A 27,876-nucleotide genomic window follows, 5' to 3' on the forward strand; every position below is an offset into this window, starting at 1 on the left:
AAGTCTCATATCTTGGTTTTTTTTTCATTTGAAAATTGGACTCTGAAGGATAAAAAACTGTTGTTAATGCTTGCAGCGAGCAAAAAAACAATCACCAGGAAATGGTTAAAACCTGAAATACCTACAGTGGACGATTGATTTAAAATTGTACAGAAGATTTATATTCTGGAAAAAACGATCATTCACTGATTCCTGGGAATTTGGAAAAAACAGGTTTTAATTTTGAAAATAGAAAGTGAAATTACAAAATCTGAAGGTATATTGTAATAGACCAAGGTCTTGGTTGTTCAGCAATGTATTGGTGCAACCTCCTCATTTTGTATTGTTTTCATAAAATAGGCGTTTTTCCAGTTATTACTTTGTTTTAGTCAACACCATCAGACACAATAAAAATATATATATATTTTTTATCTCTTATGTCTAATATGTATTTAGAGTTTTTAAATCATTATCTGGCATACATGCTGTTAAATGTTGAATATTTATTTTTGTTAATTTTTTATTCTGTTTCACATGTAGTCCTTTAAAAGATCTAACATCATACAATGTTTACTTTAAGCCTTAATAGAAAAAGTCATGTTTTTTTATTCAACAAACATATTTATGTATTTAAAGAGACTATTACTTTAATGACAGAACAGCACCGAAAAAACATATTGTAAATATATTAATTTTTAACAAATAAAAAGCCCTCTGACAGTGGTGACTTTAGAACCTCTAACAGATAATGTTATTTGTTAGAGGTCGAAAGGAAACCATTTTATAAGATCTGGTCAAAAAGACCAAATTATATTAAATCAGTACTCCCTGTGGTTTAACTTTGCCCGCCACAGGATTACATTGTCATAGATTGAATTCCAGTACTTTTATGGATAAATGTAAAAGTCTGTCTGTGCTGCCCTGGATAGTGAGAAGAATTGAACCTTCCCCTTGACTACTCACATGTTATATCTCTTTCTTTTTATTGTAAAAAGCAAAACCTTTGAATTAGCTCATGTTAATGTCCTTATTCACAGTAATGTGGTCCCTGGAACTTGGTTGATCTTACCTTGAAGATTGCTTTTCCAATAAAATGAAAATGCAAAAATAACATTACAAATAAAAAATTTTATAGTACATTTATGTATAATTTTCAGAGTACTTTGTAACTTTCAAAAATCACCTGATGTATTGATGTGTAGAAACTCTCTGCAACAAATCCTACACCACTTGCAAAAACATTTAGCAAAAAATGCAGCAAAAAAAATAAAAAATAAGGACAGCTATTTTGACCTACTATTAATAAAAACAAACCAAAAATAAAACAGGAGTGCATTGATTCTCCTCACACTTTGACTACAAAATAAAGGTTTAAGGTTGAATCAATTACCACAAAGAAACTGCAACTCTGATTTCAGAACTCATCCTACTCCTACCTAGCCTGACGTAGTCCGACTCAATTCTAGTCAGAATATGAGTCTGATACTGCTCCATAGAGCTGTGATTATGGGGCGTGTTTCGAACGAACCAGGAAAAAAAATGCCTCTGCACTCAATTGGATAGACCTACAACCAATAAGAGCAACGGAGTGCGTGACTAATGTTAAGCGAGGCATAGTTGTTGTCCACAAAAATCAAAGCGTGCAGTTTCACGCCTATAATAAGAAGATGAGCCTTGATCGCGTTTCTCTGTTCCTCTTTTAAAATTATTTGCTGTCGATATCTTCTAGAACAGACCTAATAGCAGAATCTACTCACCCAAACTCTCCAGCGGCAGCCATTATTGTTGTCACCCAAGCGCACACTGGTCACGTGGTTGATTACGTGACTGTTTGTCATCTGTCCATCATCGTATAAAGCCCGCCCTGACAATTTGATTGGATCGCCTGACAGTGGGCGATAATACTCGTGCTACTATGGAGCAGAGCCAGACCGAACTTCCCTGACCTCAAACTTTGTGGGCGGGACTAAGTTCGGAATGGCATCCAGGCTAACTCCTACCTACATGGTAACAACTAATGCCTTAATAAGAATATAGAAACTACAAATAATATCTGCCCTAAGTTTCTCACGTTTGTGGAATGTAATGCAAATCTCTAAAAAAGTGGTGTCCAAATTCAGTCTGCCATGTTGAAATTGCATTTCAAGAAAGAAAAACAGCAACAGCAGATTAAAATGCTAATCTGAGCCAAAAGAAACAAATAACTAGCTGCAAATGTAGTATTTAACTGAAATTTAGTGGAGTAAAAGTTTTATGTGCTCTGTCCCCTGCAAAAAGATAATTATTCAAGAACTGATACTCAAAAAAATACATAAGTAGGCCTACAGTAATCAAGTAAATGTTCTTTGAAAGCTGTTGCAATGCAGAATACTGTTCCTAATATAGTGAGAATTGTATACAGCTTTGCCAGAGAATACTTGTCTTTCTTCATTAAGTATCCTCATGGAATTTAAATGAATATGTTGCATGAAAATATGTAAATATGTTATTTACAGATGTTCTATTGGATTTATTACAGAACTTTGACTATGCCATTCTAATACATCTATGCACTTTGTTAGAAGGTTTCCATACAAGTTGTGGCTGTGTGTTTGGGGTCATTGCATTGCTAGAAGGTAAGCATCCATCCCAGTCTAAAGTTTTTTGCAGCCTCTAACAGGTTTTCTTCCAGAAAAACTTTGCTCCATCCATCTTCCTATCAACTCTATAGATTCTTTGTTCCTATTGAAGCTAAACAACTCTACCAACATATTCTACAACTAGGAGGGTTTATTTAGGAGGATGTCTGGTCTTAATTCTTTTTTTTTAAACAGTGATTTGTAACTTTGTTTCACATCCATATCAAACAGTCCTATATGAACCAGGTACTGTTTTGTCAATTATGTTCTTTTTACTGACGATGCTCTTTCATCAGATCAGTCAAACATTTCACCCAGTTTGAGTAAATTAAATAATAACAAAGCTCTAATGAATCACATAGTAATTGGTGTTTTGTAATAATTTCTCCTCACTCCTCTTTATTAAACCACTAACCAGCTAGCTGTTAGGAGATCACCTCTGGTCATTGCTGCGAAGTGTTGATTACTTTGACTTGAGTCACCAGAGTCAAGGGTCAAATTTCAGCAGTTAAATTTCTTTTTTCATGCAAATTTTTGTACCTGAAAAGCTAGTTTCTGAATTTAAAGTAAAAAAAAAAAAACTAAAAAAATATTTTAATATTATATATTGAATATCCAATTACATCATCTTTAAATAGACCACATTTCTTTAATTGAACTTTTTTTTTTACATTAGGAATTTCATCTTATAAATTTAGAAGTGATTAATGCATGTTGTAAATGTTGAAGTGAAACACAACAGAACATATGTAATATATATAGTTGCGTAAATGTGTTTTTATCTAAACAAAAGGTAGATTTTTAAAGGGAAGTATCTCAGTTTGGAAAAAATAAAACAAAGAAACTGACACCAAAAAAAAAAAAAAAAAAAAAAAAAAAAAAAAAAAAAAAAAAAAAGCAGGCCTAATGGCTACCAAAATATGTCACATGACGACATCTAGTGGATATAAATTGTAATTGCATTTTATGTAAATACTAAAAAAATTTGAAAAAAAAAAAATAGAGGCTGTGTTTTCTTTTTTTGTAATTGTGGTTAAATTACAGTGTATAAAAGGCGCGGTGAAAAATAAAAAGCCCCAACATTTTGCTGTAGTCAAATCATGGTTTGGTAACGTTGGAGCGCTGATATCCCTCAACCAATCACATAAGCTCTTGCTCAAACTTTAACCAATCAAAAATACCGATCTTCAGCAGCGATTGTGCAAGATTGCACTGTAGAGTACCAATGCCACTGGATCGGATAAAGCGACCGACGGATGATTTAGAAATCTACGCTGAGTACCGGCGTTTCGGCCATCTTTACTTACATGACGTATCCAACATGTCAGCTACACATTACACGGCATGAGAGGACACAGACAGGGGATGCTGGGTCTGAATGCAGAGAATTTGTCCAAAGTGTGGTAGAACTGTCAAGGTTATATCACCCCACACACATACAATAGGTTCATCTAATAACTGTTAATAAATTATGTTCCGACTAACGAAGACTGTGCTCCAGAAACTTCGACATGTTCGGTAAGTTGCTGTATAACGTTATTCTTTGTAGCTCGGCCGTCCATAAACACAGAGTAATGAATGTTAGTAGGTTATATTGAAAGGAAGTTAAGTTTTAATGCAGCCATTGGGGAAACTTCAGTGTAATAATGCAAAAGAAACCAAGACAGAGAACACAAAAACAAGACTTAAAATTAATATTATAGAAGGTAGCACCATTATGAGATAAAGAGAGGCCGTTTAGTTATTTAAAATTGGAGGCATACTCATGTATTTAGACAAAATAATGTGGAAAATGGAAAAAGAGAATCCTGGATTGTGTTAATTGTGAATGTTTTAGATTTACATTAGTCAGTTTTAATAGATTTACATCTTTAACACTTTATTAAAATAATTTTTTCATATAATATTTAGATAATGTTTTAACATGATTACTTAGAATTTCATACATTTTTAAATAAACATACATTAATCTTTACATTTAAAGGAAAGCAGTACTTAATTCTAAAATAAAACCTGTATAAATATGTGTAAATGAGAGAGAACACGAACAAGAATCTCTGGCATCATTGTTGAGGTGACTTGTTCAAAAACTTTATTTTTTCCATTCAATGTTTCTGTTTGTAGCTCTGTGACTACTTTAAACTAACAGATTAGTTCAACCTGGGATATTTTAAAATGTTATATTGTACAAGTTTAGCAGATTATTTGTTGGGTGTCCTGTTCTTTTTTCCTGATCAGATTGCTGTTAATCAGGTGAAACTATTTCTTAGTTTAGCAGCTTTAATTATTTTGGAAAGGGGGAATTTACATGTACAGTTTTAAGCTAGGTTTTCTGGAGACCTGAACAATCATATTTACATTTTTGATCTCCAAGGTTTAATGGACAACAGCAAGCATGGAGACTGGAGAGCTCATCTGCAAGAGAAAGAGCTCTGGAGTACCAGCCTGGGCAGAAAATCCACGGCTTCACTGTCAGAGAGGTAGAAAAGGCTACTTTTTATTTTTATTTTTTGGGATCAGTCCCACTGATGCAACATTTCATAGCCTGAAGCGATCTGTTTTGTTTCTCCTCTGTGTTTTTTTTTTTTTACATCTTGTGTAAAATGTTTTCTATTACAGTATAAGGCCTCAAATCATATGATTGAATTTGCAAACTTCTGATTATTTATGTACACCCGACAGGTCTGCAACATGCATGTACTTCCTGTGTTTTTTTAATTTTTTTTTTATATGTGCGTTACTCACCCTTGCTGTCCTTAGGTTGCAGCCGTCCCTGACCTTTGTCTCACAGCTGTTAAGTTAAGCCACGATAAAACTGGAGCTCAGTACCTGCACGCAGCCCGAGATGACTCAAACAACCTCTTCAGGTTGGTTAAGAGTTTTAATTGGAGTTTAGCTTATGCTTTATTTTTGAAAAGTTGAACGTTAGTTATGCTTTTACTTTTTCTGTAAATAGAATCTGAAATGGATTTTTATTATTTCTTCTCGGCTGACCCTTGCTGTTTTTCAGTGTCCAGTTTAGAACAACCCCGAGGGACAGCACAGGGGTCCCCCACATTCTGGAGCACACAGTGCTGTGTGGATCTGAAAAGTATCCCTGCAGGGATCCCTTCTTTAAGATGCTCAACCGCTCCCTCTCCACTTTCATGAACGCCTTCACAGGTACAGCATTATGATTTAGTATTCTCATGTATATAACATACATATATAACATACTTGCTAATGCAATGCCTAATGGAGACACTCTATGTTGGTGTGTGAACAGCCAGTGACTACACTATGTATCCATTCTCCACACAAAATGGGAAGGACTTCCAGAATCTTCTTTCAGTCTATCTGGATGCAGTTTTTTTCCCTTGTCTAAGGGAGCAAGATTTCTGGTAAGGTTCTGCTGCATCACGCAAACTTGTTTCTAACTACTGCAGTAAATTCGCTCTAGTGAAACTTGGTTTAGGCTCTATTTTGAAGTAAAATCAAGCTGTTTAAAGGCATTATTCCATTTTTTTTATCTATTAGCAGGCAAAGCTGCAAGGATGGTATTGTTTTAGTTGGATCTTATTTGTACTATTTATGATAATTGAACAACAGTAGACAAGATGGCTTTTAAAATTCTGAGTAACATTTTGCAAACTGCCTTTTTTCTGCCTAAACTTGGACCTTATTGGTTTAACTTTTCAGGCAAGAAGGATGGAGGCTGGAGAATGAAGATCCTAAAGATCCCAAATCCCCTCTGATCTTTAAAGGAGTGGTGTTCAATGAGATGAAAGGAGCCTTTGTAAGTCAGTACACGTCTAATCACTGTCACATGCATTGCTGCATGCACGCATTTCCTGTGGGTTTTGGTCCAACATCTACCTAACAGTTGTAAAGTGTTTTACTTGATGTTATTTAAAAAGAGCTGTTTATATAAGATTCAATATTAATGACCAAAGAGTAATTAATCTAAATATTAGAGATTGAACTGTACAGGTTTTTTTAAGCTGATACAGATTATTTTGATTTCAGACTAACGGATCCCTGATTTGTGCTGCCGGTATTTTTGGGCCAATTCTTGGACCCGATGATGCCTTTGTGTGTTTATATGATAAAAATGACAATGTGATTTAAAAAAAATTAAAAATGAAACAAATCTTAATTTAAATTAAAAATGGAAATTGTTTAAAAATCAAGCAAATATTAATGATGGCTAGCAAATGGAGGGAGTAACGATGCATATGCCTAACTTGATCATAAGGCATAGCAGCTATATGCACTAATAAATCTACCATTTCATACACATATGGCCTAAATAGAAAGAAAAAAAATGCTAATATCAGGCAGCTGGTGTATCTGTCTATCTCTGCTAAATATGGACGATAAATGTCTTATTATAGTACAATAATTAAACTGTAAATTCAGGAATAAAAGGTGATGGTTAACGAACCTTTGGAGCTACTTTTCTCCCTTTTAATAAACATTTTTGCCAAATGTCTAGATGCAACGACAGTTTGATCTAATCTAAGCTTCAAAGCAGAAAAATCATTTCATTAATACTGTGCTAACATGTCAGTGTTCATGCATTGTCTGTTTCGATCCTCAGTTGTAAAAACAAAATAAAAAAAATAAAAAAAACAGCAACAAAACAAAAGATCAAATAGTGAACGCTGTTATTTAAGCAGGCATAATGTGTAGGAGTTATCTGAGGGATTGTAAATTGTAATATTTAGAAGTAATGCAAATCTTGTATTCCTGTTCTAGTGGTTTCTTTGTTGCTGTTCAATTCCTCTAATGAATTTATAATGTATTTAAATGAGAACTTCTCTTATGGCTTTATTTTTATGTACTTTTTTTCAATCTTGCTCTAAACCCATCATTTAAAGAAATTAAAGGATTACATTTTATCTCATGAATCTTAAACTGTAACTTTTCTTATTTGTGCTCCAGTCAGACAATGAGCGTCTTTACGCGCAGCACCTCCAAAACAAACTCTATCCTGATCACACCTACTCTGTGGTGTCGGGGGGTGAACCGCTGGCCATTCCAGACCTGACCTGGGAGCAGCTCAAGCAGTTTCATGCTACACACTACCATCCAAGCAATGCTAGGTAAGGAAGTACAGGTGAAGCTCCTACCAAGTGTGTATGGTGTCAGTGAATATCCTTCACTCTCTGAAATATATGCAGGTTCTTCACTTATGGGGATTTACCATTGGAAAATCACCTGAAGCAGATCCAAGAACAGGCTTTGTGCAAGTTTGATCGCATCAATCCGAACACAGAAGTCCCATCTCAGCCTCACTGGACTAGTCCTGTAAGTACACAACCCTGCAGTATCTTTGTGACATTTGATATATTACCCTCCTTAACACACATCAACCATTGGACGATACTACTCGTATAAATCTAATTAAAGTTATGAATGGCTCTTCTGTCTCCTGGAAAAATAATCTAGAAATAAGTAAAAGTTCTTTAAATTAAGTCTATTTACTCCTAATTGGAGTAGGTAAATGAGATAGTTTTCCAATGGAATCAGTATTTTTACTCTTAAAATAAGACAATTAGATAATATGTACTTGAAATAAGACAATGCAATTGTGTTTTCTAATTTTAAGTGTAAATTGTCTTGTTCCTTTGGCAAATGTCACTTTTACCTCCTCAATCCAAGAACAAATGCACTTATTTTAAGAAAACATGACTTATTTAGAGTTCAATTTTTCCAATGTATATTTTATCCTTTTTTTCCCTTTCCAGAGAGAAGACCATGTGACCTGCGGCCCTGATGCTTTGGCTCCAGATCCAACTAAGCAGAATACCCTGTGTATGAGCTACCTGCTGGGAGAGTAAGATCCAACTTTAAGCTTTTTTCCTTCAAGAATCCAAGTCCCATTTTTAGATTTTGGTCTTGAAGTTGTTTTCTCTGTTTCTCTTCTTAGCATCACAGATGCATTTGAAGGATTTACTCTCAGCTTGCTGTCGTCGCTTATGGTCTCTGGGCCAAACTCGCCGTTTTACAAATCGCTCATCGAACCCAAGATTGGAAGTGACTTCTCTTCAGTTGTTGGGTTTGTACCCAGCTTTTAAGGAATTACATTTATTGAAAATCATTGTTTGTCATGCTAGTTTTAATTCACAAATAATCTGTGAAATAAATGTTTTTATGTTTGGTATTAATCAATTTATTCCACAGATATGATGGGAGCACCAAAGAGGCCTCCTTCAGCATCGGCCTGCAGGGCATGGCTGAGCAGGACACTGAGAGGGTCAAACAAATCATCAGCCAAACTATTGATGACATCATAGAGTGAGTTTTTCTCCTACCATTGATTTAAAAATGTCTCATTGTTTCAGTCTGAAGAAAAGTAAAAAAAAATCCACAGAACTAAGTGATAAATAAATAGAAATGTGACACAATCTGGCTTTATTAATACGAGATGTGTTTTCAAAATGTAAATAAAAATGAGTTGGAAACTGTTCAGAGATAATGGCAGCAACACTAATGGCTGTTCTATGGAAACAATATTATTTTTTCGTCACTTGTCTGAACTACTGTGCAAAATAAAATGTTTCATCTTCTCTTCCGAAGGAAAACATTTAAGTCAGACTTTGAAAGTCTTTTTGGAGGCTGTGTTTTTATTTTCCAAGTTTAAAAGGAGAGTGAAGCACAAAAATGACTATGAAAAAGTTTTGATTTTAATTTCTGTATGGAAGAAGAAACTTAAGAATGATTCTAATGCTTTTATTCTTGTTCACAATCTTTTAATATTTACTCATTGCTTCTATTTCTGTTGGTGCTCTAGATGTTAAAATGAAATTTAGAGACAGAACTTTGTCAAATTGAATTGAAAAAAAAACTAGAATTTTAATATGAAGAATCTATAGGAACCCTTAAATGAAAATCAAGGACAAAAGGGAACAGAAGCTTTACAAAATAGGGTTACCGTATTTTCACTACTATAAGGCGCACATAAACGTCTTTTTTTCCCCTCAAAATGTGCGGTGCGCCCTTTGGTGCAGTGCGCTCTGTGTGTTGTAACTGCGACTTTTGAGACCACCTCATTGAGGAGATGATAAAAGAGTGGCTGAATGTAAGGAGACCAGGTGTTTTTTTTCCACTCATCACCATCGCTGTTAATCTGACTCCATGCGTGCCCATCTCACAGCTGATGTGAAAAACATGGGGAAACAAATTAATGCTGTGCTCGCTGTGAACCTGACGCAGCAGGTGCAGCAGAAGCAGCGAGTTTACATGCAAAGTCAACGGTTGACGAGGGTATAGACGCAGCAAAAGGTCCCGCAGCGCGTTTTGAGCGAGTCGGGAGCGCACCGCCAACGCGCTGCTGCTGCTCGAGATGGAAAAAATTGAAGTTTTGCTGCTGGAAGCGCCGCATCAACGAATCAGAGAAGCTGATCTGGGAGCTGACAGCGAGACAGACACATCGCTCTGATGACATATGATTTTAAAGCAAATGAAAGGGCTGGATGGATGAGAAGATGATGAAAGCGTGGCTGAGGGAGGTGTAGGCTATGTGAGGAGACCAGGTGGTTTTTTTCCACGCATCACCATCGCTTTTAATATGTGACTCCATGCGTGCCCATCTCACAGCTGATGTGAAAAACATGGTGAAAAAAAATAAACGCTGTGCTCGCCGTTATCTCGGGGGTCTGACAAAGGAACTTCATCCGCTCGACATCGGTGTGAAGCGGCCGTTCAAAGTAAGGCTGCGAGCGGCGTGGGAGCGATGGATGGCCGACAGAGACCACAGTTTCAGGATAAGTGGAAGGCAGCGCTGGGCAAGTTACGCCACCGTTTGCGGATGGATTGTAGATGGACTAACGTGTCTGCTGGCTCTGTTGTTCAAGCTTTCGCAAAAGCCGGCATTATTTCTGAGGAGCCGCGCTGCACGGAAAGTGACTGACAGCGAAGAAGAGGAAACTGGCATGTCTGATTTAGCGCAGCTGTTTAATTCAGAAACAGAGGATGATGACTTTGATGGGTTTGATTAATACTTTGTAATAAATACATTAATAAGGCACAAAAATACTCAGTTTTGCTCCCGCTCTATTTTTCTACCTGAAAACTTAATTCAACAGCAGCCTCTGGGCGGGTCTCCTCCTCTTCACCGCGGCGGCTGGCAGGTGTTTTTTCATCTAAATAATCTAAATCTTGCAGCTATATTTGCTGTGATCAGTGGGAATAAAGTAGTTTTAATATGTTTTTAAGTGAGAAAATACACCTGAAAACTTCATAATTGCAGTCAGTTCATCCAGATTATCTATTTCTGTCGGAGGCGCTCAGACCTCCACATACCAGCGGTGCACCGACAGCAGAAATCCATTCATCAGCAGCCTCTAGGCCGGGAAGCCTCCCGGCGGCTGCTGGCAGGTGTTTTTCATCTAAATAATTTTAGCTGCAGGCACCAGGATACCGGCAATAAAAGCGAACATATTCCATCGGCAGGTTTCAGGATTTTAAGTTAATTTAGGAGTGATCACAGCGCTGTGTCATCTGCGATGTGTCTGTCTCACGGCCAGCAGCCAGGTTTGATTAATACTTTGTAATAAATACATGAATAAAGCACAGTCATACTCAGTTTTGCTCCCGCTGTATTTTTAAATACGCAGTAGAGGTATTTAAAGGTAGTAGAGGACATGTACCTGTATATAAAAAACGCGCCCTATAGTCCGGTGCGCCTTATGTGTGTGTTAAATACAGAAATGGGACACATAACTGAGACTGCGCCTTTTAGTACGGTGCGCCTTATGGTCGTGAAAATACGGTACCCTTTTTTAAGATGGAATCTCTTTTATCCAGGAGGACTAATGCTACATTCATACCTAACACAATTTCAGCAGCAAAAAAAGATGCTTGTACACATTAAGGTCAGACGTCCAGTAGTATGTATACGTGTGTCTGATACTTTTGCTGCTTCTGTGCTCAATGGCAGAGAGCGGCTTTGCTATATTTGTTGTTATTAGTCGGTAAAAAGTAGTTTAAATATGTTTTAAGTGAGAAAGTCCACCTCAAAACATCGTCTGTGCAGTCAGTTCACCAAGATTACGATCCTGCCTTTAAATATTATTTTACAGTCTGAGCCATGACGCAGCCCCCCACATACCAGTGGTGCGCCGTCATTGGGAATCATTGCGATCTGCATCAGAAGCGCTGTTCGTCTCACTGCCAGCTCCCTGATCAGCTTCTCTGATTGGTTGATGCAGAAAAAGTTCAATTTTTCCAACTCCAGCAGCTGCTGCTTGTGAAGAGCTTCACACGTCTCAGATGCTCAAAAGCTCATGAGGCGCTGCTTCAGGTGCTAAAGTGCATCAAGATGCGCTGCTCCTCCTGCTCTAGACAAGCTGCAGGACCTCTTGATGCGCGTCAACCATTGACTTTACATGTAAACCTGCTCCTTCTTCAATCGTGTGGCTACAGTTAATTTGTGGGAGTAGTGTAGGGAAGAGATGTCTTTACAGTGGGGGGATTTTGAAGTTTGTTCACAATTCTAGATGTGTCCTACAGAAAGACTCGTACCAAAAAAATATTGTAAATTTTAAATAAAAAAAAAAAAGAATTGCTCTAACAAAGTATTGGTTTTACTAGGTTTTGCGTCTCATTGTCAAGTGACTTGGCATCGTCTCATTTCTCTCTTCAAAACGCAACTTTTAGATCAACTGTGGTTTAAATTGGAAAGGAAAATAGGAATCTAGCAAAACAACTTGATAAAATGCTTCCTTGGTTTGGATTTTGTTGCAGAAACGGCTTTGAGGATGAGAGGATTGAGGCGCTCCTTCATAAGATTGAGATCCAGATGAAACATCAGTCCACAAACTTTGGCCTTTCTCTGGCCTCTGTGAGTTCACCTCCTATCTCTAAACTTCGCTTTATATCTACAACCCAAGGACTCTGCGTTCTATTAAGAACGTTGGTGTGGGCAGCATCTTGTTAGAGTTTTCTGTGGCTGAAATCTTGCATTTATTTTCTTTTATCTGTATATTTCTCCACAAGTCCAGTGGGTAAACATCTTGTCACTCTCTGTGAGGTTTTAAGTGATTTTTTTTTTTTTTTTATAAACTTTTTTTTGTAATCGTAATATTTTATTTGAACTAAATGCTTTTCATTTATTCCAGGGACTTTTCTCTTTGTTTTAAAACTATAACCACCAGAATAGCTGTAATAAGAGGTTTATATCTCAAGTGGAATATTCACGGATGTTATTGACAAAATAAATGTTTTAGAAGAAAATTGGTTGTTGTTTTAGAGCATTTGCTGTTTGAATGATCTTCATTTTTTGACTGCCTTCATTCTGTACTTTTTTTTGTGCCTGTTAATAGTATATAGCTTCATCCTGGAACCATGATGGAGACCCTGTAGAGCTGCTCCGAATCAGTGACAGCGTAGCAAAGTTCAGACGTGCTCTGAAAGAAAATCCTCGCTTCCTTCAGGACAAAGTCAGATATTACTTTAAGGTAAATAATTTTTTTTTTTTTAGAACATTTCTTTCAATTCCTGCAGTGCTTATCCTTAATAGTATAAAAGTTACCATTCCTATGCTCTGAAAATGTATGCATCTTTATCATATTGCAAATAGATACAATTAAAAGAAATGTTTTTATATATGAAGGCGTATTGAACTAGTGGTTTTGCATATAAAGACAAGCTTTTGATTCAATGCTATTTATTACTTTCAATCAATGATTTGTGCAGGAGAACACACATCGATTGACCCTGGGGATGAGTCCTGATGAGGCATACCTGGAAAAGCAAGCCAAGGCTGAGGAGCAGAAGCTTCAGGAGAAGATCTCTGCTCTGACTGAAAGCGATAGAAAGGAGATTTATGAGAAGGGTAAAACCATTCACTTTAAGAAAAGCAGTTTCTTTGTAGTGGCTGCTTAATTTCTGGCTGTTCAGTCAGTTTCTTCATGATTTATTTGTTTTCTTATATTTTATTTAGAATTAAACATTAGCCTCAGTTTCCTACATGTGCTTTTATAATTTGTGAAAAACTGAGCTTTGCGGCTTAAGTTAATTACCATATTTCCCGTACTATAACCCACATTTTTTTCCCCACGCTTTGAACCATGCAGCTTATAAGGTGGTGCAGCTTTTCTGTGGATTTTTCCTAATCACCAGAGAGGGAAGTCAAAGTTAGAAGTGAAAGAATAAAGGGCTAATTTTCATTTAGCACAAGAACATGCTAGCAGCAGGCATGACAGAGAACAAATGTCCTAAATTCATATATTTTGCCATTTATTTGCTGCATTAAAGTTGCCAAACCAATGAAGAGAATGGGCTCAACCCCTGCAGAGCTGAAATAAAGAGCTAATGAAGCCCCATCTTTCATAAGAAGCTCTTACTGCTGTGAGCCATGTCACTACCCGATCCGTACCGGTAGCACGATCCGTACCATCAGCTCATTTGCGCCTGTGCGAACAGAATAACTTCCGGGTCGCCAAAAAATAATGTAATTACGGTACTGAAAAAACTTTATTTATATCCTTGAATAATTAAAGTATACTAAACTACATCGTAAAGACAATATTGAAGACTTTTCTGGAAGAAATGGGTGCTTTTTAAATTCAATCCATTGTATTGCTTGACGTCATTTTTCTGGAATAAAAATCCAAATTTTCGGGAAATGTTCCCTTATCAAAAATCATGAAAAACTGCAGGTCACGAAAGGTAGCAAATGAATCCATTGTTGGATCAGTACTGCTGGAGTGCATAGTTAAGTACAGAGTAAATCAAATATTTAAACAAATTTAAATATATACGCTGTGTGACGCATATTTGCGCATGCTCAGAGCAGTCAAAGTAACTATCACAAGGCGATTGAACTTTTTTATGTATTTCTGTTTTTTTATTTTTAGAAAATGCAATATTGACGAAAATACAAAGATATACAAAAAGAAACCCATGCCTCTAAAAAATACAAAAGAATAAAAAAGTAAGAAAAAGGAAATATTGCCACCGGAAGTTATTCTGTTTGCGCACATGCAAATGAGCTGATGGAACGGATCGTGCTTCCGGTACGGATCGGGTAATGACAAGCCAAAAAACTAACAGGAGCTAGCTTACTTCTTCTTCCCTACTCTAGGGGCTATATGTAGAGCTCCCCCTACAGGTTGGGTGGGAGATAGTTCAGTTGATATCAGCGGCTTACACATGTACGTTTCCAGGTTTTCAAAAAATTTTGGGAGCGTGCCTCATAGTGAGGTGCGCACCAGAGTCTGGAAAAAACGGTAACTTCATCTTAAAGGAATAGTACACCCAAAACATGATTAGCCTTCATTTTCTACTCACCTCCATGCTGAACAACACTCTGGAGTACTTTTTTGATATCTCAAATGCATCTGGAGATCTGGGAGGCTTCTTGCTGTCTGCTGAAATTCAAATAATGGAGGTCCATGGCGCCCAAACCGGAAGAAAGTGCGCATTCAGCGTCTGGTCTGCCGATAATGCAAGCGTAGAAGAAGAAATGTGCTGTTTACCTGTGCAAAGAAAGAAACAACGAAAGAAAAATGTCTGAGGACTTCAGTGTTGAGGAAGAGCATGAGTTCTTTGCCGAGCTGAATGCGCTGGTTTGGTCTGCCGGCTTCCGTAGAATCGTGAGCGCGCATGGGGGCGCTATTAGGAAATCCTATACACTACTGTTTAGGCTCTAAAACGTTCTAAATGACTTCGTTTCGAGTAAATTCTGGATGCTACCCACTCAGGACACTTGGATTACATTGGACGAGCAGTATGGAGGAATATTGACAAGTTTTTGTGGACTTTTGTGGACCTTTCTGTCTCGGGCACCATAGACCTCCATTATTTGAATGTCAGCAGACAGCAAGAAGCCTCCCAGATCTCCAGATGCATTTGAGATATCAAAAAAGTACTCCACAGTTTTGTTCAGCATGGGGGTGAGTAGAAAATGAAGGCTAATCATGTTTTGGGTGTACTATTCCTTTAAGCTGGGAGGGACAATAATCTATTTCTGACTCAAGTATTCGGATTTGCTTTTTTTTTCTTCTTAAAAGGTCTGGAGTTGCTGGAAACTCAGAGTAAAACTCAGGATGCCTCATGTCTACCTGCCCTCAAAGTGTCTGACATCCAACCAACGATACCCATTACTGCCGTTCAAATGGGCACTGCAGGTACTGCTTTTCTCTATCTCTATGATTTACATGGAAGGCAAAGTGTCTGTTTATGCCTGATGCAGTGTTTTCATTATTGCCAAAGGACACGTCCCGGTTCAGTACTGTGAGCAGCCCACAAATGGTTTGGTGTACTTCAGAGCCATGTGCAGTCTAAACACCCTACCGGAGGACCTGAGGGTTTATGTCCCGCTCTTCTGCAGCATTATCACCAAGTGAGTGACACCAAATGAGACTAAAGGCCTGTAGATGAGAAGGTCCTTTCATTTAAAATGCTCATTCCCATGGCAATGCTCAAGGTTGCAATGAAATTAAAATTATTAAAGCAAACACAACAAAACAGCTTTTTCATCAAATTTACACAAGGGGACATTGTTGCATATTAGTAGCATCAGATAAAATACAAATAAGAATCCTTGAAATGATAATAAAACGGGGTAAAAAATAAATATTTAAACATTGATTTTTTCCTCAACCAGACCTTTGACTTTGTTTGAGCTGTGTTTGAGTTTATTCAGCATTTTTGGTGCAAGATTAAGATACCCTGATTACATTCCTAAACTGCAGTAAACTGGATCATTGCTATTGTGACTGAACTGGCAGTCTGAGGCAGATATGGTTTGGTCTCCAGTTCTCAAGCTGACACAAAAAGTAATAAAACAGCTACAGAAAAGTCTCAATCCTGCAAAACAAAACCAAAGGGTTTGTTTCATTTGTACACTATAAACCTTTTTTTTTAAAATACAATTGTAATGAGTAACATTTCTGCTATGTGGAAACTTATTAGCATGTACAATCCCACTAAGATTATTTTGTGCTGATGATTATCCATTTTTAGACTAGGTGTTTTTATCAGCAAAAATGCATACATAGCTTCCCTTAAATGCAATGTTGTTTGATATTTTCGGATTTGATTGGAATAACACCATCCTATCAGTGACCGTTTATGGGTGAAAGGCGGGGCATGTCCTGGACATGCTGCCATCTTATCACAAATTGCACATTGTCAGGCATGTTGTGTCACACTATCTTAGTACTGACTTTTCATTAACTTCTATTCATTTCTATGGCCTAACCCTGACCCTTACCAACTCGTAGTTAACCCTAACCTTAACAAAATTCACACCTTAGTCCTACATAAAACCTGCACCCCAAGAAGAAAATGTTTTCTCATGGGAACCAGTCATTGGTCCTAATGCAAATAAAGCAAATGCAGAATTAAACTGCTTGACAAACAGTTGAAACACAAACTTAAAACTATTGATACCTTAGTTAGCAGTTTAACTTAACAGTATAAGGCAGTTTAAAACAAATGGTGTTTTAACCTTTGATTTAAAGGAACTCTGGCTTTCAGCACTTTTACAGTCGTCTGGGAGTTTGTTCCAGATAAGTGGAGCATAGAAGTTCGGCATTTAAGGACGCCTACTTAATTCCAGTCCTCTTTCCATCTGAGCAAACAGGAGGAACTACTGCCGTTTTAATTGAAATTTCCTGCAGGAAGGTAGGCAAGTAAACTATCCCCATCCGCGAGTGGCCAAAATCATTTTTGCCTGCTAGTTGGTCTAGTCTCGATCAATGCCCCAGGCCCTAGAACTGGTGGGCCAATCACAACGCAGAGATGTTTTGAATGTCTGGATGCAAAGCAGGCTGGGTTTTGAGGGTGTGACAACAAAGCTGCACGATGCTGGAGAAAGCACAACACCGAAGATTGCAACAACTGTTGAACTGTAGAATGCACCGCAGCAGCAGCAGCTTTCAATGAAGCGCTCCATTGAAAGTTAAACCTTCTCTTTTCTGTTGTGCAATAAAAGTAAGATCATTTAAGGTGAGAATATCATACTTTAAAGCATCACTATATGGTCCATTTAGCGATTTACTGCTTAATTAAAAAAAACTATTTCTGAAGTTGGGAGGACCGCGGCAACCAGCAGACCTCCGAGGCTAACGGCAGCCAGGGCTAACCGCAGCCCGTCTGCAGCAGCCCTCTCTCCGCATAGTGGTGTGTGAAGGACCGATGGCACTGATGGCAATTTTTGACTCGGTTTCGGAAGGATTAGATTAGGGGTTTTCATTGAAACGTGAGCAGGAAGATGCTCTATGCTCGTTCATTTTTAAGAAGGACGTGTTCGCCATTTTACCGACAGGCTGTTTGTTTACACTCCCCCACCAGCTTTCTGTTGCGCTTCCTACATCACAGCCAGTTGTGCTCATTGGTCAGAGCGTTGGCCAATAGACACAGACATGGTTTGAAAAACAGCGGGTTGTTCTCATCAACAATCCTCCAATATCTCATTCATCGGGGCCGGACTGAATTACACATTTAATCTCACATTAGTCTGGTTTATCAGGCTAGCTGAAAGGAGCTTGATTAGGCTTCCAAACCATTGCAGGCTTGGAGGATGGGAAGGAAGCATGGAAGAACTTATAATGTGACTCAAACACAACAATCTGTTCAGAAGGTTTCAATATTTGTATTATAAAAAAATATTTTACTTGAATTTCCTTGTAACAAAAGCTAAATCTATTTTGCTGCAGCATTTTCTTTTTTATGGCTTGGTTGATATTTTTCAAAGTTAGATCTGTCTGATGTAGATCACAACACTTGATTCTGACAGACTTTTTCACTCAAGATTCATAAATTATTTGTAAGTGGATCCAAGCTTTTTTTTCAAAGGAATATTGAAACATAACCCCCCAAAAATCATTTGTGTTTTGTTATAGCTAAATTCTAACTGGATAATAGCCATTTAATAAGTATTTTTAAATAAATATTTTTAAAAAAATTTATGAAGCTTTTAGGCCTGCATGTTTGATCTCAGGTTTGCTGGGAAAGTATGAGTAAGACTTGATGTAGATGTTTATTTTCCAATCCAAGTTTATAAAAATGGTAAAAATGTATTTTCCCCTTTTTTTTTATTTTTTTTTTTTATTTATTTTATTAGGATGGGCTGTGGAGCTCTGGATTACAGGCAACAGGCCCAGCAGATGGAACTGAGGACAGGGGGGATGTCTGTTTCCACTCAGGTCATTCCTGACTCCAACCAGATGGACACATTTGAACAGGTCAGTGCAAACACTGAGGACGACACGCACATTTGTTCTTTATCTTTTTACATTTGAACGGGGAAATAAACCTAAGCTCCACCTTTAAACAGTTATCAACACAGAAATGAGTGAATGGAAGAATCTATAGTTGAAATAGAACTAAAAAATGGTAAAACGCAATTTGAAATGTGAAAGGTGTTAACTAACAGGTGTTCTCTAGCTTCAAATGAGATTTATTCCAAAAAAGTAAAAAAAAAACAATCCACTGGACTCTTGTTTCCAAGTTTGAAGAGGTTTCGCTTCCCATCCAGGAAGCTTTTTCATTTCAAAATATCAGAAATAGCGTTGGGTTTGAGGTTTTATAGAGTAAGCCCAAAAAAGCCTTGTTTTACCTTAGAAAACATAGAAATTGAACCGGATGAACGGGTCAACCCCTTTTGGATGGGGGTTGTTGCCATTTCCAAATGGGTCCGCCCCATTCTAAAGGGGAGAACCCGTTCATCAGTTTCAAATTGCATGTTGTCTAAGCTAAAACAAGGTTTTGTTGGGCTACTCTATAAAACCTCAAACTCAAAGCTATTTCTGATATTTTGAATTGAAAAAGCTTCCAGGATGGGAAGCGAAACCTCTTCAAACTTGGAAACAAAGTCCAGTGGATTGTTTTTTTTTTTTACATTTTTGGAATGACTGACCTGGATGACTGATAATCTTCACCAGCAAATGGGATTTATTTGTTTTGGTTTTTTTGTTCTTCAAACTTTAGGGGGTCCTTTTGTTCTCTTCTTGCCTGGAAAGAAACCTACCTCATATGTTTCAGCTTTGGGGGGACATATTTAACAGGTAAACTACAACTCTTATATCATGCAGTACTTCAAGATCTAAACACCCCTCCTGCTCGCTTCTGTTTGCATAATTTTGTCTGGATATTTGACAGCATTTCTTATCAGATTGCTTAAAATGATTTTATAGTATTGGAATGTAAAAACCCTGTAGTTCACATCGTAAACTGTTTTAGCAGGAGCTGCACTTGTGCTGAAACACTAACACCACATTCACTGCACAAATGGTCTTGTTTTTACATTTTGAAGTGTCCTCTATGGGTTCTGCTTCTTCTTATTTTTCTAGAAGTGTTTTTAATGTATGCCTGTGTGTTATATGTGCTTTTTAAGTTGGTGTTAGAAGAAAAATAATTATCTTGACATAATGACTTCTAATTTTCTTTTTATATTATATTGTCCATGTGAGGATGATTAGTTTTGCCTTCCATAATCCATCTGAAACAACCTTTGACGAAAAAAAGTTTTTGGTCAGATGTGAAAGAACTTTAACTTTTTTTCTGCAGTGATGGTTTGAATTTACTTTTCAAGCAATATGAATTGTCGTGGGATTTGTGAATTCACAAACTCGTGAAAATACATCTTGCTAGAAGCTGAGAGATGGGTTCAGCCCAATAAAGGAGTATTTTGGACCAACAGAATGCAGTGACGTCAACACGTCAACTAGAGGCTGAAGCAAAACAGACGTAGCTATGCCAGTTTAAGCTGAAATACCCTCTATTTCTTTTTGCTAAACAAGCAAAGGAAGCTAGTTTTATCTCTGTGAATGGGAACATTGGTTGTCTGTTCCTCACCCGGATTTTGAGTTTGTCATCAGTTAACTCTATGAAACAGATCAAGAATATGATTCGTCTCAGCCGCAAATGCTGCTGTGATTGAATTAAAACTCAACAAGGCTGGCAGGTACCAAATCAGCTTGAAGAATTGTACTTAACGTTCTTCCCGTTTGATAGATGGATATAGTGTAGAATTCAAGAATGAATTACAAATATCAATCTGGCTTAGGTTAAGTCTGGACATATGGTTAAGTAACCTTCAAAATGGCAGATTTTCAGGGTAAAGCTTTAGCAGTATTACCGTATTTTCTGGACTACGAGTCGCTTTGACATTGAAGTTTACCATTTTTACATGAACAGTTCAGAGAAGCAACATCGGCACCTAAAGTTAAGAGAAATTATTTGACGGCATACAAGAAGGTGGTTTCGCAATAGACATGATTACAGATTGTGGCATTTTTTTCCCGGCCTTCTCCGTTGTGTTATCATTCTTTTTTTTTTTCCATTCTGTTCTCTGATTGATCGTAATCAAAGAGGATTTTTTTCCTATAAACTTTCCTCACTAATGATGAGTGGACATTAAGTGATGTATAGTTATCACCTCTGCATAACAGTACAGAATGCTTGTGGTGTCTCTGTTTCAGCCCTCATCTTGTCAATGAAGAACGCCTTAGGGTGCTGGTGATGATGGCAGCGCAGGAGTTAGCAAATGGCATATCCTACTCTGGTCACATGTACGCCATGACCAGAGCAAGCCGACACCTGACTCCAGCTGGAGAACTCCAGGAGACCTTTGGTGGGATGGAACAGGTAGTCTTGCTGGGTGTTTTGATCACAGGGAGAAATAAATGTAAACAGTTTGCTTCTTTCTACATCAGCATTTGGCTGCATTAACTTAGATATGTAATAGTTTGTTTTGTCAAACCGTCAATCTCTCTGTTAACTGATACAGATTTATTTATTATTTGAAAACTAGGTGAAGTTTATGAAGAGGATAGCTGAGATGCCCGATCTCAGTCAAGTCATCCGAACATTACCCAGGATCAAAAAACACCTTCTGAACCCAGAGAACATGAGGTGGGAGCAATCATAGCAGGTTTCCAATAAGGGTTCTTTGAATCCTTATAGTTTAGTTTTTTCGTTTTGTCGTTTCTGTGATTGTTTTATTTTGCCACAGAAAATGAATCCGTCGCTTTCTGCTTCGTCCATATTGTAACAGGTGTTCCATCAATGCTACACCGCAGAAAATATCAGATTCAGCAACACAGTTGGAGAGTTTTATTAAAGATGTGGCTGAAAACAGAAAAGAACGCAAGACTGTCAGAACAAATATTATTAAGGTAAGATGCACCTGATATGCTGCCCTAATAGGAAATCCTCATCATTTACTTGATTTATTGTATTTTGTTTTTATCTCCAGAAACCTCTTGACCCTCTGCAAGATTCTAGTCCAAGTAGAAAACTGATAACAGTAAGTTCAACATTAATAAACAAACCAAGTTTGAATTATGGCTGAAACAATTGGATTAATCATGATTAGTCGATTGTTGAAATAATTGACAACTTATTAAGTAATTGATTAAACAGTATATGGAGTATAGAGACTGTAAAACATGCCTGTAGCTGACAGAGAAACCCACTTAGAGCAGTTATTATACCAATATTATAAAAAAATATATAAACATTTTGCATTTAGGATTAAAAAAAAACTTTTTCATCTGTCAATATGTTCCATCCAGAATAGAAGTGGAAAATATGAGTTTCACATGGTTAATCGATTTGTGAAATAATCGTTAGTTGCAGCCGTAGTTTGGACACATAAATAACTTCTGACGAGAAGTTACATCTGTTCTTAATGGCTTCAGAGATAACTTTTACCTCCCTACCGTCCTTCCTACTGTGTCTGAGGACAGAATGTATACAAAAACATAAAACCTTTTTCTTGCATGCATTGTTAAAGATGATTTCATCTGAATCAAGGATTTTTTTTTTTATCTTAAAACTTACATACAAATCAAAAAAGAAATCTAGAAGAAAATTGGTGTTAGTTTTTTTTCAAAACATTAGGAAGCCTCTTTATCTCCTTAGAAGGATTGGCAGCAATTGTAGGAGGTGTTTTTATTATAGGCAATTATTGTTTGATGAACAACTTACTTAATACATATGTAACCATGATATTGAATTTGAGATTGATTATGTTTATTTACGTCATTACAGAAAAAGTAAGAAGGTTTGTATTTAATTGTCTGGGTTTTTTTGTTTTGTTTTTTCATTTTACATTAGGTTATTTTTTGGCCATTTAAATGTTAATGTTACTCAAGCCCGGAATAATTTACTCTCAAATTCTCACTACTTCATCCTCCTGGACCTTTTATGTCAGTAGCTAACAATATTGATAGTTTAGGCTGTATGCCAGTTGAGAAAGGCCTTATAAAGTTTGAGTATACCTTTCTTGGAAAATAGACCTTCAGGTTTAGGAGGTTAAGTAGTTTTTAAAAGTAATACATCATTTATAGTTTGTTTTAATAATTCCAAAGCACAAAAAAAAAAACTATTAATGGTATGGAAAAATATGAGTTTTTACTTATAAGCCACATAGCCTATGCTTGATAGATATGAACAAATGAATAAAAAAAAAAACAAATGATTAAGCCAGCATTATAACTGCATGCAAAACCAATCTCCTTTTCTACATTTGGGAGAATTTAACCACTTTTTATGTCTCAACAGGAGCCACACTTCCAGCCATGTCAGATGAAGACGTTCTTCCAGATGCCCTTCCCTGTTAATTTTGTCAGTGAGAGTATTCGCACCGTCCCATTCTGCCACCAGGATTATGCCAGGTGAATATAAATTATCATTATAAATGATTATGACTGAGACTTATTAGATTTTTTTTACATTGAAATACACTGTGCACTCTGTGCTATGTGTCATGTAATTTAATGTGAGTCACTTTTTTTTCATGGTTTTACGTTTAAAAATTACGTTTCCTCATTGTTCATGCTCTCTTCGCCTTTTCTGGTTACCTTCCTCAATCTGAGTCAGTTTGAGCATCTTGGCAAGAATGATGACGGCAAAATTTCTCCACGGAGAAATTCGGGAGAAGGGTGGAGCCTATGGAGGCGGAGCCAGAATGGGAGGAAGTGGCGTGTTTTCCTTTTACTCTTACAGGTGAGAGAAATTCACAAAAAATCTCAGGTTCGGACAGCCTCAAGCCTATACTTTTATTATGATAAGGGTTAATTATTACACTCTAACAATGAAATCCCTCTCTGCTCATGGTAGTTTCTTATACACTTAAACTTTGAATTTTAACTTGTAGAAATATTTTTCTGGTTGATAGATCAGAACCTTCAGCTATATCTTAATAAATTACATTATCATCAAAAGGAAAACTTTACTTATTCAATACAAAAGTGAAACTAATATATTTACTGTACACATTTTCACAATTCAAATGTTAATTATTTAGCTTATGCCTTTTCATTTAAAGACTTTAGGAAGATATTCACCAGTAGAGAGTAAACTGTAATTAGTTTGTGTTTAAAAAAGACCAAACATTGGATGTAAACGGGTTTTACCTTTCTTATCTTTGCTTTAGCTATGTTAAAGTTGAACTCAAATTTTCTTGTCAGCGTTCAAACTTTGTTCTGACGCAGCCATGTTTCTGAGACCTTTGCTGCATGCCTTCCCCCCTTTATTTCTTCTCATGTTTCCTGTCTAGCAACTATGCTGCTAACTGATTTAAACCTGCGGGTAAAGGTCATCCAGATCCAGGACATGGTTGACTCAAAGAAGTAAAAAAAAAAAAAATAAAACTATTTTGCTCTAGTCTGAAGAGAATCCTCAGTAAAGCTTTAATTCAACTATAAATTTCAATTAAAAATTAACACTTAAATGTTATGTGGCCTGTACTTGTATAGCATTTTTTTTTTTTTTTTTGTGGCGACTCCAAAGTGTATTACAACACATTCTGTCATTCACACACAAACACACACACTGATGATGGTAAGCTACATCATAAACTCAGCTGGGCCTCACTGACAGAAGTGAGGCTGTTGTACACAGTCGACATCAGGGTTTCTGACCACCGTCAGTGGGCAATGAAGGTCAAATGTCTTTGACACCTCATGACCTTGAAAACCAGAGCTGACATTAAAGGAGTTTCTTCATTAAGCTGTTGTAGATGTTAACGGCTGTAGGCAGGAAGTATCTCCTGTAGCGGTCTGCCTTACAGCTGATTTGGAAAAGCCTCTGACTAAAGACACTGCTGCCGTTTGATAATCTGAAGAGGATGATCAGGCTTGTCTGTAATTTTCCTCATTTATTGAGTTCCTCTTTTTAAAGGAATGTCCAAAGTTTCTACAGATATTCCCAAAATGTAATCAGTCTTAATATCACTTTGATAGTCTTTTTGAAATAATTTGCTCTGATCATGTTTCCTTAATAGATGTTGGCAAAATAGATCACACTGTCCACAACAGATTTATAGATATGTTAATAGAATATCCTTAAACTCTTAATTTAAGATGCTTTGAAAGAGCAGCCCAGTTAATTTCAAGCCAATTTACACCTTCCTGCTGGAAAGCAAAAATATTTCTCTCTCCGGCCAACATGGCAGCAACGATGCCTGATTGGTTAAGGAGGTCTTAAATTCCAATCTGAAGCGGGGCTCTTCCCAAGCAGCTTTAAGCTTTGAACCTCTCCTTTACTAGCTCTAAAGTGAGGAAGCTCTTTGGAGGAAGCGTACATGTTACCCTAACCCAGAGGTTCCTAAACCTTTCAGTTCTGATCCTCTAAGTCCCGTAAGACTCGACTTATGACCCAAACTATTGGATGAGAACACAAACTCTTCTACAAATCAGTTAACAGTAATGATAATGAGTAATGATATAAAAAAAGGCATCAACAACCAATGCAGTTTGTTTTGTCAACTGTTGAGTAATGCTTATATATGTTTAAGCACTTTAACATGAACATTTATTGACTTACTTTGGGACTCGATGCCCTAACACTTCTTAAATTGGAGAATTTTAATCCAATTCTTTTCTATTTGAACTGTTTTTGAGTTAATCATTTCAAATCTCTTTTGTGCCTAAGGGATCCAAACTCTGTCCAGACATTATCTGCATTTCGAAAAGGTGTCGACTGGGCAAAATCTGGAGAGTTCTCTCAGCAGGACATTGATGAAGCTAAGCTTTCTGTGTTCTCAGCTGTGGATTCACCTGTGGCCCCTGCAGACAAAGGTGGAGATACTACACTGTAATGGAAGCTATTTGGCTCCCTTTCAGATGTTTTATAACCTTCTAGTATTTTTTTTATGTTTTTTTTTTTTTTTTTTGTGAAATCTGCTTGCTGACATAAAAACTGACTCTGGTCTTATTTCTGAGCAGGAGCAAGTCGTTTTCTCAGTGGGATCACAGATGAAATGAAGCAGAGTTACAGAGAAAGACTCTTTGCTGTGGATCATAAAAGCCTGGTGGATGTGGCTGAAAGGTAGAACAGTTCAAGATGACTTTTATTTATTTATTTCCTAATTGGCCTTTGAAAAGCTCTTTAAATTAGCTAAAAACTTTGTTTTTGTTTTCCTGCAGGCACCTCAGTGTTGGTCAGAGCACATGTGGAGTTGCTATCCTGGGTCCAGAGAATTACACTATCAAGAAAGATCCTACATGGGTATTAAAATAATACACGTCCCACATGTGGACACATACCTTGAATGGATTTTATACTAAAAAAAAAAAAACAAGCTAAAATTTGAGAATTGTTCTCAAGAGAAGCTGAAACGCACAAACAGGCACGGAAAAATTGATTGATCATTTTAAACATGCAGAAAAAATCTTTGTATATTCTGTTGGAAATTACCTGTTACATCTGTAGTGTTGTCTTGTTAAAGTAGAATCATTGCCCACTCTTTTGTCATTAAATCATCTTTCATTTAAGAAGATTTGTTGTCATAAAGGGGTTTTGTTTGGTCTATTGTGGTTCACACATTCATCTGATCAAGCCTTTAAAAGGACGGAAACTGTTACAAAGGAACCCCTTCTGGTTGGTCCAAACCACAGGTTACCAGGGCAACATCTTATAAAATCCATACTTGTAATAGTAATTACCAGGATATGGTAATTACAGTAAAGTACAACTCATATATTGAATTCATTACAAACAGTATATGGTATATTTGAAGCATCTGTGCAGTTTATTAAGATAATTATGGTGAGATCTGAGAAAACTGGAATATAAGATGAAAAGCAATACAAGTAACAGGGCTAACTGAAACATTAAAAAGATTTTAAAAATCCCATCGAAGACTCCAACTCTAACATTCTGTGTCCTAAGCCACACCTGAACCAGAGTTAAGGTTAGAAACTAGACTCTGGCTCAAAGGTCCAAAATCATCTTTTTAGATGAGAATAAAGTAGGCATTTAAATGGAAACTCGAGGCTTCCAATGTGGTGGAAGATTGGAAAAACACAGAATATATGCTGCTTAAAGTCCAGTGGAGTTTCCACCCTTTGGAAACTTGAGTTTGCTGGTATTGGTCCGCCGTGTTTCCAGAAGCCCAAAGCCAGTGCAGCTGCCTAACGGGACATTTTAGAGCTCCCATCTGCTGACAAGCTCAACATTAATGCTAATGAACCAGTACTTGCTGCGGTGACAGTATTGTTACTGTAGCTGACTGGATGCTCTTCTGCACCAGACTGATTGATTAGACAGCTGACCCTTCAAACTGAGGTCTGTTAGTGAGGTAGTCTTTGACCCAGGCCATTATGGATGCCTCCACCTGAGTCCTGGAGTTTCCCACAAAGTAAGGCAGACTGAATTGTATAAATGCATTGGAGACATCAAAGAAGAACCTTACAGTGCCGTCTGCCTTGTCTAAAAAACAATGGGTTTGCTGAAGGATGGAGCTTCAGCCACCACTGCTCACTGGAACTGCCTTCAGGTGCAGACTAAGGGTGAAGAGGTGCTGTAGAATCCTGCAGAGCTGCTCTGCACAGACCTTCAGGACTCTGGAGCTGATACCATCAGGACCTGATGACTTATTTTGATTCAGTCTCTCCAATTGCCTCTTTACTTGACTTCTAGAGATGGACGTGAAATTTGGAGGGAGCAGCACCATCTTCTGATTTGGCTGATAACAAACTCATAGAAACAGGAGGATCAATGGAAGAGGAGGGCAGTATGTGGCCGTTGGAGCTAGAGAGGGACGCTGAGCTTTAGTCATTCCTGGCATTTACACCAGAGTATTCAGAAACGTAAGAACAAATGCACCAAACAACCCGCACATCCTCATCATCACCTCCAAGCCACGATGCACTGATGAAGTATGTCATGCAAAAGGAGCCTCAACAAATAACAGTGTATTTGTTGTAGAATACAATGATATACTTTCATAGAGCTGACAACCTAATAATTTCAATAAATTATATGTTTTCGTTTGCAGAAATAAATGTGAGCATATATATATATATCACTGCATTATGAATAAGTTAAAAGTTTT

The 27,876-nt window shown here is 37.2% G+C and overlaps 1 protein-coding gene across 1 annotated transcript; it reads left to right on the plus strand.

Annotated features, from left to right (window-relative positions):
• The first annotated feature begins 3,860 nt into the window (after window positions 1-3,860).
• Window positions 3,861-26,319, plus strand: pitrm1 (pitrilysin metallopeptidase 1). The gene is made up of 27 exons (XM_038293577.1): window positions 3,861-4,115; window positions 4,972-5,077; window positions 5,358-5,464; window positions 5,608-5,759; window positions 5,863-5,977; window positions 6,276-6,372; window positions 7,521-7,681; window positions 7,760-7,886; window positions 8,327-8,415; window positions 8,509-8,637; window positions 8,763-8,876; window positions 12,327-12,423; window positions 12,905-13,039; window positions 13,278-13,416; window positions 15,596-15,712; window positions 15,798-15,927; window positions 18,655-18,775; window positions 19,521-19,597; window positions 21,014-21,179; window positions 21,346-21,446; window positions 21,589-21,709; window positions 21,790-21,840; window positions 23,100-23,212; window positions 23,418-23,543; window positions 25,473-25,618; window positions 25,766-25,868; window positions 25,967-26,319. The coding sequence occupies exons 1-27, from the start codon at window positions 4,069-4,071 to the stop codon at window positions 26,058-26,060; spliced, it is 3,081 nt and encodes a 1,026-aa protein (XP_038149505.1). The 5' UTR covers window positions 3,861-4,068; the 3' UTR covers window positions 26,061-26,319.
• The last annotated feature ends 1,557 nt before the right edge of the window (window positions 26,320-27,876 follow it).

This window comes from Cyprinodon tularosa, unplaced genomic scaffold, assembly GCF_016077235.1.
Source record: "Cyprinodon tularosa strain WSP-4 unplaced genomic scaffold, ASM1607723v1 ctg329, whole genome shotgun sequence".
In the NCBI taxonomy this organism is placed as follows: domain Eukaryota; kingdom Metazoa; phylum Chordata; class Actinopteri; order Cyprinodontiformes; family Cyprinodontidae; genus Cyprinodon; species Cyprinodon tularosa.